The 17,117-nt window shown below is 41.2% G+C and overlaps 1 protein-coding gene across 3 annotated transcripts in view; it reads left to right on the top strand.

Annotated features, from left to right (window-relative positions):
- The window catches only part of LOC132422128 (zinc finger protein 474), a 125,981-nt gene that overhangs the window by 58,963 nt on the left and 49,901 nt on the right, over positions 1 to 17,117 (top strand). For 2 of the 3 annotated variants that reach the window (XM_060006970.1, XM_060006969.1), the window contains exon 3: positions 2,662 to 2,842. In XM_060006970.1, the coding sequence (XP_059862953.1) occupies positions 2,662 to 2,842 (181 nt within the window). Of the gene's footprint in view, positions 1 to 2,661; positions 2,843 to 6,048; positions 6,201 to 17,117 lie in introns of those variants that run through there. The other variant, XM_060006968.1, reaches the window with a different exon arrangement.

Below are 17,117 nucleotides of genomic sequence, written 5' to 3'. Positions count from 1 at the left end.
TGACCAGAGTACCAAGACCCTGTCAGCCACACAGCCATATACGTAGGGAGCTTCTTGCCTTTTGGGAAGTCTGATTTCTTCTGCCAGCATTCAGTAGGTGTTCTGTAGGAGTTGTTCCACATGTAGATGTATTTTTGATGTATTTGTGGGGAGGAAGGTGATCTCCACGTCATACTCCTCCACCATCTTGAAGGTCCTCTCCTTGCCTTTTCTTTTAATCCTCTGTTCCTCTTTTCCTATATTTCTTTGGGGGACGGTTAACTCATCAATTTTTAAAAATTATTCTCTCTTCTCATTGACTTTTTAGTTATTCCTCTTGGCATGACTTTGTACTTTAGTGGTTATTATAGAGGCTAAAACATAGCATATCACATTCTATGTTTAAAAATTACTTCAAGAAAAATATAAGAATTCTATGACAATCTATTTCCAGTTTTTCATCCCTACAATTTATGCTCTTGTTTACTATAACTTTACACATTAGAGAATATAAACTCCATTTTCTTTTGTTATTATTTTTCTTTAAAGAGCCCATGGTCTAAAGTGATTTTGTCATATATATGTACAAAAATTAGAAACATTTTTTAAAAGAGTGTTTTAATTTATTGACCTATTTGCATTTTATAGTGTTTTTCCATTCCTTCTTGCAGAACCAGATTTCTAGCTGATATTTTCCTACAGCATTTATAATGTCTTTTAACATTTCTTGTAAATCAACTCTGCTGAGGAAATTCTTTCACCTTTTGTCTAGATAAAGACATCTTTAGGACTTCCCTGGTGGTCCAGTGGTTAAGACTCTGTGCTTCCACTGCAAGGGGCATGGGTTGGATCCCTGGTCAGGGAAGTTCTGCATGCATGCCACACGGTGCAGCCAAAAAAAAAAAAAGTCTTTATTTCACCTTCATTTTTGAAAGGTATTCTTACTGACTGTGGAATTTTGAAATGACTTGATAATTTTTCCCTTTAAGCATTTTTAAAATGTCATTCTCTTGTTTCCTGTTCTTCTTTTTTTTTTTTTTTCTGATGAGAAGTCACCTGAAATTCTTATCGTTTCCTTATTCCCTTGTATGTATTGTTTCTGTTTGAGAGCTTTCAAGCTTATCTTTGGTTCTTAGCAGTTTTACTAGTACATATCTAGTTCTGTTTTTTTGTTCATCTTGCTCGGATTTCTCTGAGCTTCTCAGATATGTCATTTTTAGTTATGTTCAATGCATTATAGGCTTTAAATTCCTCCATGGTAAACTGCCCGTGCTTTGTACTTAGTGTAAGGCCTGGAGCCAAAGGTCTCCTCCTGGTTCTTCTACTACACCTTTAGACTCCTGTGGACTCTACATGCCTGCAACAGAGGGGGTTTCCCTCTTAGTGCTCCCAAGCCTCCCCAGCAGTATACTGCTCTTATCTGGGACTAGCACATGGCCTAATTCTCCAGCTTTACCGTCACATTTAGGCAAGCCCTATGTTCCTGAATTGGTAAGCGTTGATCTCAATGCTCCTGACTCTCTCCAGTGTTGGACTGTCACCCTCTATTACTAGGTGCAAGACCCAGTGGGTGGGAAAGTTTCTATAGACAGGACCTGTATGCTGCACCTCTGAATGGTTCACACTCAGCTGTCCTGCCCTTATCTCTGTGGCAGACAAATGTTGTTTCTAATTCATGTAAAGTTGGAGGGTGGGAGTTGTTCTCTTGTTTCTGCTGATCCACCCTCAAACTGAGGCAGTCCTTTTAGTTCATTAGTTTACCTTGCAACTTTGAGTATCTAATAGGCTCAAAAATTATGTTTCTGCAGGCTATCTGATTTGTTCTCATTGTTTAGGTGGGAAAAATGTTTCTTGTAATGTTCTATATCCTAGACAGAAGGGTTATATCCTTAACTCTTCCTTAGATTTGGTTCTCCCAGAAACAAACGTTAAGAAAAGGATTTGAGTTCAAGTAGTCTGGGGGGAGGTGATCTCAGGAACCCCAATAAAAGTAGTGGGAGGAGAGACAGGGAAAAGAAGGAAGTCTACATAGTGTGTTAATGAGTAACTGTGATACAGTCCCACTGGGGACTTCTGGAGCACTGTATGGAAACAGCCTAAGTGAGCAAGCTGGGTCTTTATCCACCAACTCCCAAGTGTAATTGATTAGTTGTCCTGCCTATAAGCGGAGTCTACTGCAGATCAAAAAAGGCAGAGACTCGCAGGTGCAGCAGAAATTTTATACATGAAGGAATGCGAGAGAGCACAACAGTGTCTGTTAAAAACTCTCTCTGTGCCAGTTAGGACATTAATTACTTTATTCCTCAGTCATATTGATGTACTGAGAGGATGATTCATACCTGATTTATCTTTGTATTCTCTCAGCATGGAGAAAAGTCAGAAGACAATCAATCACTATTTATTCAATGAGAAAATAACTTTTATAAAGTACCAATATGTAAAATTCTGGTTAGCTCTTCTTCATTTCCTGTCCTCCTCCCAAACCAACATCCTTACCCCCCACCTCAATCACCCAGGTAGTATAGTTTATTCTCTTAACTGCCAGAAAGGTTAAACTCACCAGAATGGTTAGACTCTTTTAAAAATTTACTGATTTTTCTAGCTAATTTAAATGTATTATAATTTAAAAGTATAATTTCCAAACCTGAACTTTATCTAACAGATATTTTGTATTACTTGCAGCCAACAATGATAAGGCATCCACCAACAGTTGTTTGCTACATTTGTGGTCGTGAATATGGAACAAAATCAATTGTCATCCATGAGCCACAATGTCTGAAAAAATGGCATAATGAAAACAACTTGTTGCCTAAAGAGCTAAGGAGACCAGAACCGAAAAAGCCAGAAGTCGGGACCATTACTGGTAAGTTTTTGGAAAAAAAGACTTGAGTGTATAAGGGAAGACTTTTCCCTGTAAACTTAAAAGAGTAGAGGTATTCTTTTATTACTTGTTCAGGTAACTGAAATCAGCAACATTTACTGTCTTGGCTACAGCCAAATAGAAAAAACAGTTCCAGAATACCTGACCAAAGTGTTGTCTTCAGATGCTGAGACATAAAGATACTATATCCTGGCAAACTGTACAAGGAGAGGGACTCACTGGTATTTGCTATATTTCCCAAAAGTTGCTTTCATATATTATCAAACACAAATCTTTAAAACTTTGTAGCTTAAAAAACCTTTGGGGACATCTGGAAACATGTTTTCAAATATGAATGTGTTTTAGTGTTCAAAGAGTGGGGGTACCAAAGTGAAATGCTTATAGGGTCTGCTAGTCAGGATACACAATTGAATAAATTTGTCCGTGTGTGGAAAAAGGGAAGGTGGAGACTATGAGTGGGAGAGCACTGCCTTTCTTTTTTTTTTTTTTGCGGTACGCGGACCTCTCACTGTTGTGGCCTCTCCCGTTGCGGAGCACAGGCTCCGGAGGCACAGGCTCGGTGGCCATGGCTCACGGGCCCAACCGCTCCGCGGCATGTGGCATCCTCCCAGACCAGGGCACGAACCCGTGTCCCCTGCATCAGCAGGCGGACTCTCAACCATTGCGCCACCAGGGAAGCCCAACACTGCCTTTCTAAAGGAGACAGCTGCTATCCAGTTCCAGCTGGTGTTACACTTAAGAAATTTAGCCTTAAATTTACTGTGATGTACCTTTCAATAATACAAAAGAAACTGGAAATCTAGACTTCTATATGAAATGTCCAGATTTTAAAAATTTTGCAATGAATACTTTGTAAAACACTGCACAGGCTGACACTGGAACTTCATAAACTGCCATGTGTGGTCGCATTACAGAGCCTTATACTGACTCATTTAGGGTGAGAAAGAAGTAGTTCAGAGAGTGTGTTTGCCATACAAGCTCAGACTTGCTCATCATCTGCCATTGTCATTTTCTCAGTTGATCTCCTGATTCCCCTCAAAGGAAAACTATTCTTGGTTTTAAGAGAATCATTCAATTAATTGATTTTCTTTATGTAACCATAGGTACCTTGGAGGTCATTTAGTATCAGTTAGCCCAAAGTACTCTTGTTAGAGATGTGACCCAAAGAGACTTTTTTTTAACAACCCACAGAGTGGAATCGAGATTGTCATGATAAAGTTCTAAAGGCTGCTAGAACCCAACTATTCACAGTCCTTGCCTAAAGGAAGACTCTGCATGAAAAAGGTGGGAAAAGAGCTCAAGATGAAAATATCCATCTACTGAAATTAGAATATTTGCTCACAAAGAAATTGTTCACCTCTTTGAGACTGTCTTCCCATCATTTCTCATTTGGTGTCAAAAATCTATTTCCTTCACTTCTGATCTTTATCACTTTCTCTGCTTGAGCATGCTTATCACAATTCTAGAAGAGGTGAGAGAAACGACTGGTTTGGAAGCCCTGGAGTGTTCGCCATTCTGTTATTGGCTACAGATGGAAAAGGCAGATCCTTATAATTGCACTTTCTGCAATTTTTCTCTTGGCTCTATGCTTTTGTTATTTCCGAAGTTGCCCTTCCTCTCTAGGCAAAGAGAATTCTCATGAACATTTCCATCCCGTGGACTTACTGTAGTCATAGGATTCAAATAGCCCTTCCTCCAGATCCAAAGTACAAGCCCTAAAACTTTTAGAAATGTGATGAATCATCTTCAACTGAGAATCAGTGAATACTCTGGAATTTTTGAGTCCATATTAAAACTCATATGAGTAAGGAGAAAGTCAGTGCCATTCCTTTTTAAACTGCTTTTAAAGCACTCAAAATATACATTCAGGGCTTCCCTGGTGCCACAGTGGTTGAGAGTCCGCCTGCCGATGCAGGGGACACGGGTTCGTGCCCCGGTCTGGGAAGATCCCACATGCCGTGGAGCGGCTGGGCCCGTGAGCCATGGCCGTTGAGCCTGCACGTCCGGAGCCTGTGCTCCACAGTGGGAGAGGCCACGACAGTGAGAGGCCCGTGTACCGCAAAAAAAAAAAAAAAAAAAAAAAAAAAAAAAATATATATATATATATATATATATATATATACACATTCATATCCTGCATGGAAAGTGACACTTCCTTTATCCAAGGGAGAAATACTAGGTTGTCCTGTTGTGCTGGAGTTTAATTTCCCACGGAGAAAAAAATAAAAGAAAAAGAACATGAGTAAGCTTGTTAAAGAATCTAAGGTTTGCTATGTTTGTGTGAACCACTAGACAGAAGTCATATGGGTATTGCCTGGGCTTTAGTGAAGAAATATATGCTGTGAAAATAATTTTTTAAAAACTATGTGATATATTTTTGCATGCCTGGCTACATTTTGGGGGGCCTATTTTGGGCAATTCTAAGACATAGTCAATTTAATGTACTAAAGCCATTCTATTTAAATAAGGTTTATTAAAGTTAAATCCCACACTGTTTCTCTAAAATAAACCCATATGCCTTTTTTCCTGTGCTCTGCCAATGGAGATTATATATCTCTCAGCTGCCTTTGTTGTTTTCTTAAGGACGCTTTTTTTCATCAGATGAACTATTCTGTTTGCATTCTTCACTTTAATTACTTAAAGAATCTCTGAGTTTACGGCCATAAAGAGATGATAAAGTTTTAGGATATAATTCATCTCAAATTCACTCTCAACTGTCAGTTATGTCCTCTAAAAACATTCCACTGAAGGATTACAGGAGAAGAAAATTCAAATAAATGTTCTTTTCCTTTTGTAAGCTTATATTTAGAGTCAACTGAAAGAAAGCCAAAAGTTATATTTGCAAGATAATAATGTGTAAGCAAAGATGTTAATAATTAGTGAAGCATGCATATCACAACACATAAAACAATGTCTTCCCCTTTTTAAAATCTGAGGACTGAAAAACCTCTAGTTCCGAGCTAACGGTTCTCAACCCTTAAAAGACCGAGCAGCACTTTTTTTTTTTTTTGGCAAAAGTAATACGATTTGTTTAAAAGCCTCAGTCAACAGGTATTTCCTGAAAATACTTTCCATAAAAAGTAGAGCATGGTTCTCCAGAATGAAAACTGATCCATTTTCCCATTTTCTTTTTCTTTTATTTTTTGTTCTTCTTTTTTTTTCTCCTCTGTTTTTCTTTAACTTTTCAGCCAAGGGTTTCTATGATCTTGATGCCTTAAACGAAGCTGCTTGGAAAAGTGCCCAGAGCCAGTTGGTTCCCTGTAATATTTGTGGGCGTACCTTCCTGCCAGACAGACTGATTGTTCACCAACGATCCTGTAAACCAAAAGTCGCCAAGTAAAGCTCTTTCTCCCTACGAAATAGTTGCAGGAATTAAATCCTTTGGAAAGAGCTGGGATATGACGGGGAGGAGGAAAAGGAGGGGAGGAGAGGAAACAAGGAAAAGTGGAATTGACCAAAGGCCATCGAGCACGAGACGCCCAGCTCAGTGCTTTGGGGGCCTGGTGCGACCACTGTGTCACTGCTTTTAGCGTGCAGCTGCGTGTGTGTGCCTTGGCATGCCAGGGCCTCGCATGTCACACGGTTGTCAGGCAGAATTACACGTGGCCACCCCTCATCAGAGCTGGCATTTTTATCTCCAGGAAATTTCAGAGCCAGTTGTTGCTGTTTTTCTTCTGGTCTGATTTCCTGAACAAGATTCTGAACCTCACACTTAGGACTATTATTCAGTGAACAGAGACTTTGGGTGGTGACTTCAGGCAACTCTTTAGTTCCCGAGAAAAACTGGATTCCCTCCCATCCCTGTGCTTTCTGAAATAATGTGCCACTCCCTGCTATTTCTGATCCAGGGAAATGTTTTTAATTGAGTTAGTGACCGGGAATCTTCTTTTCTCTATAAAATTGTTCAACAGGAGACACATACAAAAGAAGAGCTAAGGACTTAAAGTACTAGAAGCACACAGAATTCATGCTCCCTTACTAATAGTGAAAAATGCTACAAGGAAAATTCAGCATCAGTGCCAACCTCATATGTTGGGAGATTGCTGTGATGTGATTCATCACATGGGTGGAAGCTAGCTCCCTCCTCCTATAGAAGAGGTCCAGCAAGAGTTCTCTCTGCCCTCCTAGGGGCTTATAGGTGTTTTATTGTGGAGCTCTAAAAGCCTGCCTGGAAGTCCTGTGCCTCCCTACCCAAGGGCCACGCACAGTACATGGATTGTGAAGCTGCTCTGGATTTGAGTCCTTGAATGTGTATTCAGAGAGTCGGGACTCCTGGGAGGAGGCCAGGGCCAGGGAGGTGCTCTGCCCAGGAAATTCTGCACCCCCCCACCCCGGGGCAGCGCTGCTTTGCCTGGACTCCCAGCGGTTTTGCTTGAGATCTTTGTTCATTTTATGTCTGACTTTCAGCACCATTTTGGATCCACCAGGTAGGTTCCTGCAAACCTTGCATTCATGACCTTACACAGCACAGTTAACTCCAAATTATACAAGCAAATTTATTAGACCTAATAATTTGGTCATAATCTGCAGGTTATAAAAGGTTAGGTTAGGATCACGGTGCTAATTATTTGGGTTTTCCTGCCTGTTCCAAAGGAAGCAAGAGATGAACTTCTTAAAAAGTCTTTTAGATATCCCCAAATAAGATTAGCATCTTGTAAAGGATAGCCTTTAATGACTCATACCTGATGGTTTGTTCTTTTATTTTGTTAAAAAAATGACAACAACATCTAATGTGTAGTGAGTGTACTGTGGGTCAGGCACTGTGCCTAGTGCTTCCTATATATCAGTTTATATAAATCTCACATCAACCCTACAAGTAGATAGTATCCTTCTTTTATACGTGAGGAAACTAATACTTAGACTAAAGTAGCAAATTCAAGGTCACACTGGACTTGAGTTAAGGGTTGGAGTCAGGAAGCAAACTCAGGACTGTTGGACTTCCAAGCCCATAGTCTTATCCATTGCCATTTGTGTGCTAGATACCACCATTAATAAGATTAACTTCAACACAAATGATCTGACAAATGTCAATTTTGTACAATGTTTAGTAACTAAGGCAAATGGGAATTTTAGCATGCTTGCAGTTTGGCTGCTGGTCTGGGTTTATCTTAAACCGAGGTGATAACAAAAGTTTGAACTGCATTGTGTGTTTTTTATTTATTTATTTTTTTGCGGTATGCGGGCCTCTCACTGTTGTGGCCTCTCCCGTTGCGGAGCACAGGCTCCGGACGCAGGCTCAGAGGCCATGGCTCACGGGCCCAGCCGCTCCGCGGCATGTGGGATCTTCTCGGACGGGGTCACGAACCCGTGTCCCCTGCATCGGCAGGCGGACTCTCAACCACTGCGCCACCAGGGAGGCCCTGTGTTGTGTTTTAAAAGCCACTTCTGTATTCTGCTAATGTTCAGAAGCCAGACAGCAAGGGAAATAAAGCAAGAGTTCTGGCCTCAACTTTGAAATGAGTGGCCATTTGGGGTCATAAAGAGAGATTCGTGGGCCTTTGCTTTCAAAGCCTGAGAAAAACAAAACAAAACTGTTTTATCTGTAGGAATTATTAAATCTGAGTTCTTGAAGCGGTTGAAAAAGATGAGCTCTTGTAAGAACTGTGCTTCCACAGGGAACAGCTTGAGGAATGTCAAGGTGCCGACCGTGGGACTTCCACTTCTGGCTCCAGCTCCAGCTCCATCCGAGCTGGCCTGGAAACGTTACAGGGGATCAAATCTGAAGCAAGTTCAGTCACAATGACATCAATCCAAGAGCTCCTATCTTTCATCAAGGCAAGTCACTGAAGTCTCACCATTAATAGGACAGAGCTCACCTGCTCTCTGCCGACTGCTCTCCCCCCAATTTGTTCACATCTGTGCAGATTTTTTACTCTAAAAAGGAAAATGATTTTTTTAACAATGGTTGGCACATCCATGAGCTTTGAATCTGAATCTTGTAATGGTTCCCATAGATAGTCTCCTAGGTGATGAAGAGCAGATACTAGATGAAGGTACTTGGATCTCTTATACTGGCTCAGGTAGGTATTGGCTTGGGATGCGATGTTATTAGAGGCATCGGCAACAATACAATTCCCTCTCTGCTCTGGCAACTGGTGCTGCACAATCTTTTATTGAATTCCCCTTTAGTTGAGGTTATGGGAAGAATTCCAGGATTTCTTGATGCTCATTTACACATTAAATTCACATCAAAGTTGCGGGGCATGTCTTATCAGAAGGGAACACTGGAGACAGAACAAGCCTGTCCTACTAAGGAATGTGGATGGGGAGACTCTCCTCTGGTGAGTAAGCATGGAGATCTGTTCGAGCTCTGTTGTGGGAGCTAGCTCCTCAGGTTGTGGGACCTTCTCCTCATCTGGCAGCCTTGGATGTATTTCCAAGTAGGGTCCCAGTATTTCCAAGGATGGCTCCCAGATGACACTGCTTCAGCTTGGGGGATATTGGCCTGAGTCTCTTCACAGAAAAAGAAGCTTCTACTGACAAGCAGACCCATTTGCGAGCAGGGAAGAGAAAGAGGGCAGATATCCAAAGCCTTCCATCTCCTGAAAACCTGAAAACAGCCCTTGGTCTCTCTGTACTTCTGACATTAGCAGCATCTCTTCTTTACACCCTCATCTAAACCAACTCATATGGCTTTAATCCCATACCAGGTCAGGTCAGGAAGTTCAGCCCTTTCCTTCCCTAACCCTGTGGGAACCTTTCCCTGCTCTGGCAATGGACAACCTTCCTTTATCATTTATTACTTCCCTCCTGACTCTCTGTCTGGTGCACATAAACGGCCGTGCCTGTTTCAGCTGGCCCTGCCCACTCTCTGTGAGCACTGTGGCCAGAGATGGAAATGAGGTTTTCCTGCACTTGGAAGAAACAGCACACATGAGAGGCAGTTGAGTTTCCGGTGGGGGCCAAATTGGATGGTGTAGAGAGAATTACACCAGGAAAAACACTGTTAATTTAGCATAGGATGGTACACTTTGTGCTTAGTTCTTTTAAATTTTTGTTATAAAAATATTCAATAGATAACACCTGTAGGGTAAAGGATAATGAAGTCTTATGTCCTCCACACACAGACAAACTTAGTTGAAACCCCACTAAGGTTGAATCTGAATGGTCTAAATTTCAACTACTATTCTTTTGGGTATAAGAGGATGAAGGATGTGGGGAGAGGTGCTGGGAGCACAAGATTGCAGAGTATGTCTGATAATTCCTTTTATTTCTACTTCTGGAAACTTGAGATTAAGCCAGCATGGATATAAACCAACTGCAAGTAAGAAAGTGAAACCTGGCCTAGGCATCATGGGGACTAAGTCCTATCATTGATTCATATTGATCACCTATAGACCAATGTTTTCAGATAATACTTAATTGAGAGTGTGTTTGGCAAAATAATGTCCCCAAAGATGTTGATACCCTAGTTCTCCAAACTTATGAATATGTTACCTTGCATGTTATGCTACCTTTGCAGATTGTGGTTAAGGTTTTGGGCCTTGTAATGGGGAGAGTATCTCGGATTATCTAGGTGGGCCCAGTATAATCATGAGTCCTTAATAGTGGAATAAGAAGAAAAAAGGGTGCTTGAGAGAGATGGCAGCATAAGAAGGATTCAACAGTCTGTTGCTTGCTCTGAGATGTAGGAAACTATGTGCAATGACCAGAGAAAAACCTCTCCAAGTTAAGGGCATCCCCAGCAGACAGCCAGCAAAGAAACTGGAACCTCAGTCCTATAACCACAGGAACTGGATTCTGCCAACAACCTGAATGAGCAAGGAAACATTCTCCCCTGGAACTTCCAGAAAGGATCACAGCCTGCCAACAACTTGTTTTTATCTGGTGAGTCCAGGGTTGAACTTCTGACCTACAAAACTGTAAGAAAATAAATGTGTGTTGTTTAACCCATTGTTTATAATAATTTGTTGTGGCAGCAACAGACAACAAATAGAAGAAGCATCCACAGGCAGACCTCAGAGGTACTGTGAGTTCATTTCCAGATGACCTCAATAAAGTGAATATCACAATAAAGCAAATCACAGAAATTTTTTGGTTTCCTCATGCATAGAAAAGTTATGTTTACACTGTAGTCTATAAGTGGACAGTAGCATTATATCTAAAAAAGCAATACACATACCTTAATTTAAAAAATGCTTTATTGCTAAAAAATGCCAAAACAATTGCAATGGCAACATCAAAGATCATTGAATGCAGATCACTATAACAAATATAATAATAATTTAAAAAATTTGAAATATTGAAAGAATTATCAAAATGTGACAGAGAGACATGAAATGAGCAAGTGTTGTTGGAAAAATGGTGCTGATAGATTTACTTGATGCAGTGTTGCCACAAACTTTTGTCAAACAAAACAAAACAAAAACTCATCTGCAAAGTACAGTAAAGCAAAGCACAATAAAATAAGGTGTTACCTGTATGTGGCATAGGGTAGGACCCCCAAACCTTCTACTGATCAGAGAGATAGAGTCCTCAACTCCACGTGGGACACCGGCCACCTCCACTGCTTGCATTAGTGAGAAGGCACCATAATCAAATTCAGTAGGGCCAGATAGCCCAACAAAAACTGGCTCCAAGATTTGCTACCCACAAAATACCCAGCTATTTTACAATATGCACAAAATATGGATGCAAATTTTTAATGTTTTGTTAATATTTTTAATCATAAAATGGATTCTGTTACATGTACACACTTGTTTAAAAACTAATGAGTGGACAAATGCAGTTGAATTACTTGGCAGTTGACTTTGCATGCCAATGACCCCATGACCTTGTCCTACCCACCTGTCTGTCTTTTCCACGAGCTGCAGAAAGAAAATAACTGTATAATCTGAAATGGTAGAAGGTTATTGTTATGGGAATCTCTAAATAAGGTACTAGCTGAAAAACAGTGAAAATATCCGAGCACTGAAAATGCAGATATGGCTTAAACAAATCTCATCGTTCTCTTATGATCTTTAGCAGGACTTTTCTGAGGGGCCATGTGTGGATCTAAAAAGTAGGCTGGACCATCAAAGAAACATGCTCAAAGTGTAGGGGAAGGGTAGAAAAAGCACCTGATTTGAGGACCGTCATTCAGCTGAATTATCAAGCAAGAAGTTTCCCTTCAATGCCTTCATCTCCCATCTTTGAACCTTCTGAACTCTTTCCTCCCAACCCCCATGAAGGTTTCTCCAGGATCCTGCTGCCCTGTCTTCTATCTACGACTGTCCAGACGTCTGTTTCTGTTGGAGAAGAAACTCAGGTGCTCCACCTTCTAGATATCCCTCCATCTCTCCTAGTCTGCCCATCCACATTTCTCTTCCTGTGTCCCTTTCTGGACTTTTCACTAGCTATTTCATTAGAAAGAAATTTGAGAAAGTCATCCATGCTAAGGGGTTCATGGAAGTTGATGGTTTGATGCTCTGTCTCTCTCAGATGGTATGGTTATTTTTAAAAAAGTTTCTTAGAAGTATTATGTCTATATCCAAAGTAATGAAGTCCATGTGGTGGAATTTTAGACAAAATGTTGGGATGGAAGTCAATGGGCATGGGAAGCAGGTCTCTCCTTGACCGTTAGTGACCCTCATCACACCACATAGACCTCTGTTAACTCCACACATGAGTAGAGACACCTCTGACAGGGTTTCTACGGACAGCTTGTATTAAGGTAGGCTAAGTGCTGTAACAAATAGACCAAAATATTCTAAGGGCTTGAATAAGACAGAATTTTATTTCTTGCCCTGGGCAAGTGAGCAGTATAGTGAGGCGTCCCTCCTTTGTGACATCATTCAGGGCCCCAGGCTCATGAAATCTCTGCCACTTTCAACATGTGACACACAAGTTGCCCTGGTAGGTCCTCTCCTTTCAGCTCATCCACGAGGAGAAAAGAGCATGGAGTTACCTATTCGGCCTAGAAGAAATGCTCATCATTTCACTCACATTCATGGGCTAAATCTCAGCCCCATGACTACCTGAGTGCAAGGAGGTCTGGACATTGTGTTCTCACTGCCACAGCAGGAGGAAGAGGTGACCAGGGATTTGGGGGAATAATTAGGATTTTCTGGCATGAGCTCAAATCTCTTCCTGGCTTCTTGTTAGGGGACCACTTTCCCTTTTGTGGGAAATTGACAATATTTGGACATAAACCTCAGAGGACGAGAAATTATTCTTGCCATCAAGGCAGGCAAGTTTGGTAAATTAGGCCCCCCAAAAGATAAAACTTTAAAAAATTATAGCCATTTTCACATATCAGAAATAGCAGCATTCAATATTTGAAGGAAAAATTGTGCTTTTTCTTTTTATTATTTGAGGAAACACTTTAAAAGGCATTTTTGATATGCAAAGTTTAGTCCTGAGTTTAGTATCACAAGGTAGCTGGGGCAAAGAAGAACAGTTTTGCAAAAGAATGTGAATGGCCACCTTTACAGTGGACAAAGCTCCAACTTTGAGGAAGTATTATTGAGTACACTGGTTTTTCATCCTCTTGTTAGAGACTGACAAAAAAGAAATTGGAGTTTGGGGCTCAGAACTAGGTCAAGGGGAACTCCCACCTATGTGACGAGGGACTGAAACCACAGCAGCACCTCAGCAAGACAGCAGGTAGGGGGCGCCCTACATTGGGACAAGGCTGGTGGACTTAGGAGAAGCAGTCACTGCTGCCGAATTTTAAATGTCCCTTTCCTGCACTCTAATGTTGTACGTTATCTTCGAGCCTTCACTTTGCCTTATTGTTAGCTGTGCTGGGGTGTGGGGTGGAGCTGTGAAATAAGAGAGGAGCCAATGTCTACACATGGACAACCAGACCAAGGAAGCCCTTAAAGCTACAAGGAGCCCCCAAGCAGCAGTCAGGAGCAACAGATGGCAAGCAACAGCCAAGGCAGGTGCAGAGTCTCCAGGAATCCTCAGAAGCACCTGAGGAGAGGACTGGGATTCCTGACATCATCTATGAGCAACTTAGATCCTGGTTTTTCAGCTAGCAAACCCTGGAATGCCAGAGACCATAGGTATATGGTTAAATGTGCTTCAGTAAAGCATCAGTGAACAACACAGCACTGCATGTAACTGACAAGTGGTGGTACACAGGTTCTGACTCCTGCAGCCAAAGCAGATGGGGGAAATGACATCTTTATGAAGACCTCAAGGCAGAGGGAGTTCGGAGCTGGCCCTGAAACGATGAACAGGTAGAGGCAGCAGGGATACTAAAGGACACACGAGGGAAGAAGCTTACAGAAACTGTGATCTACTCCATATCCCTGTAAGCAGCCTCAGGGATGAACACTCTGTATAATACCAGTATCAGCATTTTCCAGGTGAAGCACAGCGGGAAGCTCTATATCCTTTATGGGTGTTTCTAAATTTAATTTTTATTTTATATTAGAGTATAGCTGATTTACAATGTTGTTATATTCTTTATGTTGATGGGTGACTTGACCACAGGAAAGACAAGTGCAGAGCCTTTAGACTATGAGATCAATTCATACAAGAAGTTTTCAAAGTTAACAGCTGAGTTACTTGTTCTGGATAAAGGTATTTCTCTTTCTCTTTTTAAACATGCTTCCTGCCCAACTTCTGTCACCAATGTGGTATTTTCCAGAAATGAAGAACCCAGATCCAGAAGGCAGTAAAGCATTAGCACAGAGGGTTAGAAGCAGTCCCCATATATAGCTGGGCAAACAGGCAGGCTTGGGAGGGGCTCAAGAGCAGCCCTGTTGTGTGTGGAAATTATCTAGGAGAGCAACAGTGGACAGCAAGTGAGAGGAACAGCTGAGCAAGGACAAAGGGCATGTGCAGGATTTGTGTGCAAGGAAGATAAGGGGCAATGACAAGGCAGAGGCCAGGGTGGTCATGGATTTATTCTTCCAACCCTGCAACTTGAGGTAGGTGCAAAGAAAATCTGAAGAGGTGTACAATTTTCTGTTTTTGTTCAGGAGGGCACTGGACAAGATGACATCTAAAGGAAAAATGAGGGTGAGTGAACACAAAGGGTAGGAGGGGTATAAATCTGCTTTTCCCATTTTGTTCCCACATTTGCCTTTTCCTCATTTTCATCCTCTCATAGTATCACTGTCTCTGGCCCCCAGTTCCCTTTCTCTTTCCAAGCAGGCTCATTTCGCACAGCTCTAGCAATGAGCACGCTCTGCCAGAAGAGGACAGCATTGGGAAGCAATGAGCAGAGGCATCCTCACTGTGCAGGCACAAGTCCCGCCAGGCAGAGACAGGGTCTGGTTTTCTGTTTATTCTAGCAGCAAACTCTGAAATAAACATGAATTTATCCTTGAAGTCATATCAAGTGACTCCTTCATCTCCCCCGCTCCCGGCTTCTTAAAGGAATAATCATAAATATTCAGGGTATAGATACCAACTTGGCTTCATAACAGGCGATGTTTCAGCCAGTTTTCTGACAAAACTTACATAGAATATTGAATGCAAATATCTAGATATTGTGAGTAATTCAGGCCAAAGAGGCACTTTGTTTAAAGTATGCTGGCTCTTATTATGCAGTTGGCAGGTTGAATTTGTATTCTACCGTTTTTTGTTGTTGTTGTTTTTTTAATGATTGCACAAGTCACTTATTAACTTTCTCAACACATATTTCTTGAGCACCTGTGAGGTGTCATGGGTTGCCTGGACAAGGGGGAGGTATGTAAACAACCAGGTGGTATAGATGGATGATGTGGGATTGAAAGAAACTGGATTTTTGAAGAAGGAAAAGAAAGTTCTAAAAAGGGAAAGCAATGGTGAGTACAGATGACACCTGCCCCATCCCCAGGCATTATGTTATATGGGATATGGGGATCTGACAGTGTCCATGGGGGACAGAATAGACTTAGTTAGAGTAAGAAGAATTTTTTTGAATATTAAGAGAAGAAATTGGGGCTAGAGGTAAATTACAGATAAACTGCTGATAACAGTATTAAGGAATAAAGAAAGGGTTTGAGGTAGGAAACATAGGCGGCCTCATAAGTGTATAATCGGGGTATCACATGGAGCACCACACTTAGAAGGCCCCATGCTTGATTTAATGTCTTGATTTTACAAGCAGGAAATTCTTACTAATTTTTGAACAGGAGATCCCCATTTACATTTTACATTAGGCTCTGTAATTTGTGTACCTGAAGGTGGGGGTTATGTGGAAGTTTGGATAAAACAAGACTAGGGAATTTCCAGATCTGTCTGTGGATAAGAGTTTCCCTGATGCTCTGGGAAGCTGGAATTTCTGTTGGTGTTGGAAGCACACAAGGGTGTAATTCCCAATGATATAAATACTGATGGTCTTTTATTTATTAATTTTTAACATATTTATTGGAGTATAATTGCTCTACAATGGTGTGTTAGTTTCTGCTTTATAACAAAGTGAATCAGCCATACAAATACATATACCCCCATATCTCCTCCCTCTTGTGTCTCCCTCCCACCTCCCTATTCCATCCCTCTAGGTGGTTACAAAGCACTGAGCTGATCTCCCTCTACTATTTGGCTGCTTCCCACTAGCTACCGATTTTACATTTGGTAGTGTATATATGTGCATGCCACTCTCTCACTTCATCCCAGCTTACCCTTCCCCCTCCCTGTGTCCTCAAGTCCATTCTCTACATCTGCCTCTTTATTCCTGCCCTGCCCCTAGGTTCTTCAGAACCATTTTTTTTTTCAGATTCCATACATATGTGTGAGCATACGGTATTTGTTTTCCTCTTTCTGACTTATTTCACTCTGTATGACAGACTCTAGGTCCATCCACCTCACTACAAATAACTCAATTTCGTTTCCTTTTATGGCTGAGTAATATTCCATTGTATATATGTGCCACATCTTCTTTATCCATTTGTCTGTTGCTGGACACGTAGTTGCTTCTGTGTCCTGGCTATTGTAAATAGAGCTGCAAAGAACATTGTGGTACATGACGCTTTTTGAATTATAGTTTTCTCAGTGTATGTGCACAGTAGTGGGATTGCTGGGTCATACAGTAGTTCTAGTTTTAGTTTTTTAATGAACCTCCATACTGTTCTCCATAGTGGCTGTATCAATTTTCATTTCCACCATCTGTGCAAGAGGGTTCCCTTTTCTCTACACCCTCTCCAGTGTTTATTTGTAGAATTTTTGATGATGGCCATTCTGACTGGTGTGAGGTGATACCTCATTATAGTTTTGATTTACATTTCTCTAATTATTAGTGATGTTGAGCATCCTTTCACATGTTTGTTGGCAATCTGTATATCTTCTCTGGAGAAATATCTACTTAGGTCTTCTGCACATTTTTGGATTGTGTTTTTTT

Source organism: Delphinus delphis, chromosome 3 (assembly GCF_949987515.2).
Source record: "Delphinus delphis chromosome 3, mDelDel1.2, whole genome shotgun sequence".
Taxonomy (NCBI): domain Eukaryota; kingdom Metazoa; phylum Chordata; class Mammalia; order Artiodactyla; family Delphinidae; genus Delphinus; species Delphinus delphis.
The sequence above is the reverse complement of the archived record's forward strand: the minus strand, read 5'-3'. Positions and strand labels throughout refer to the sequence as shown.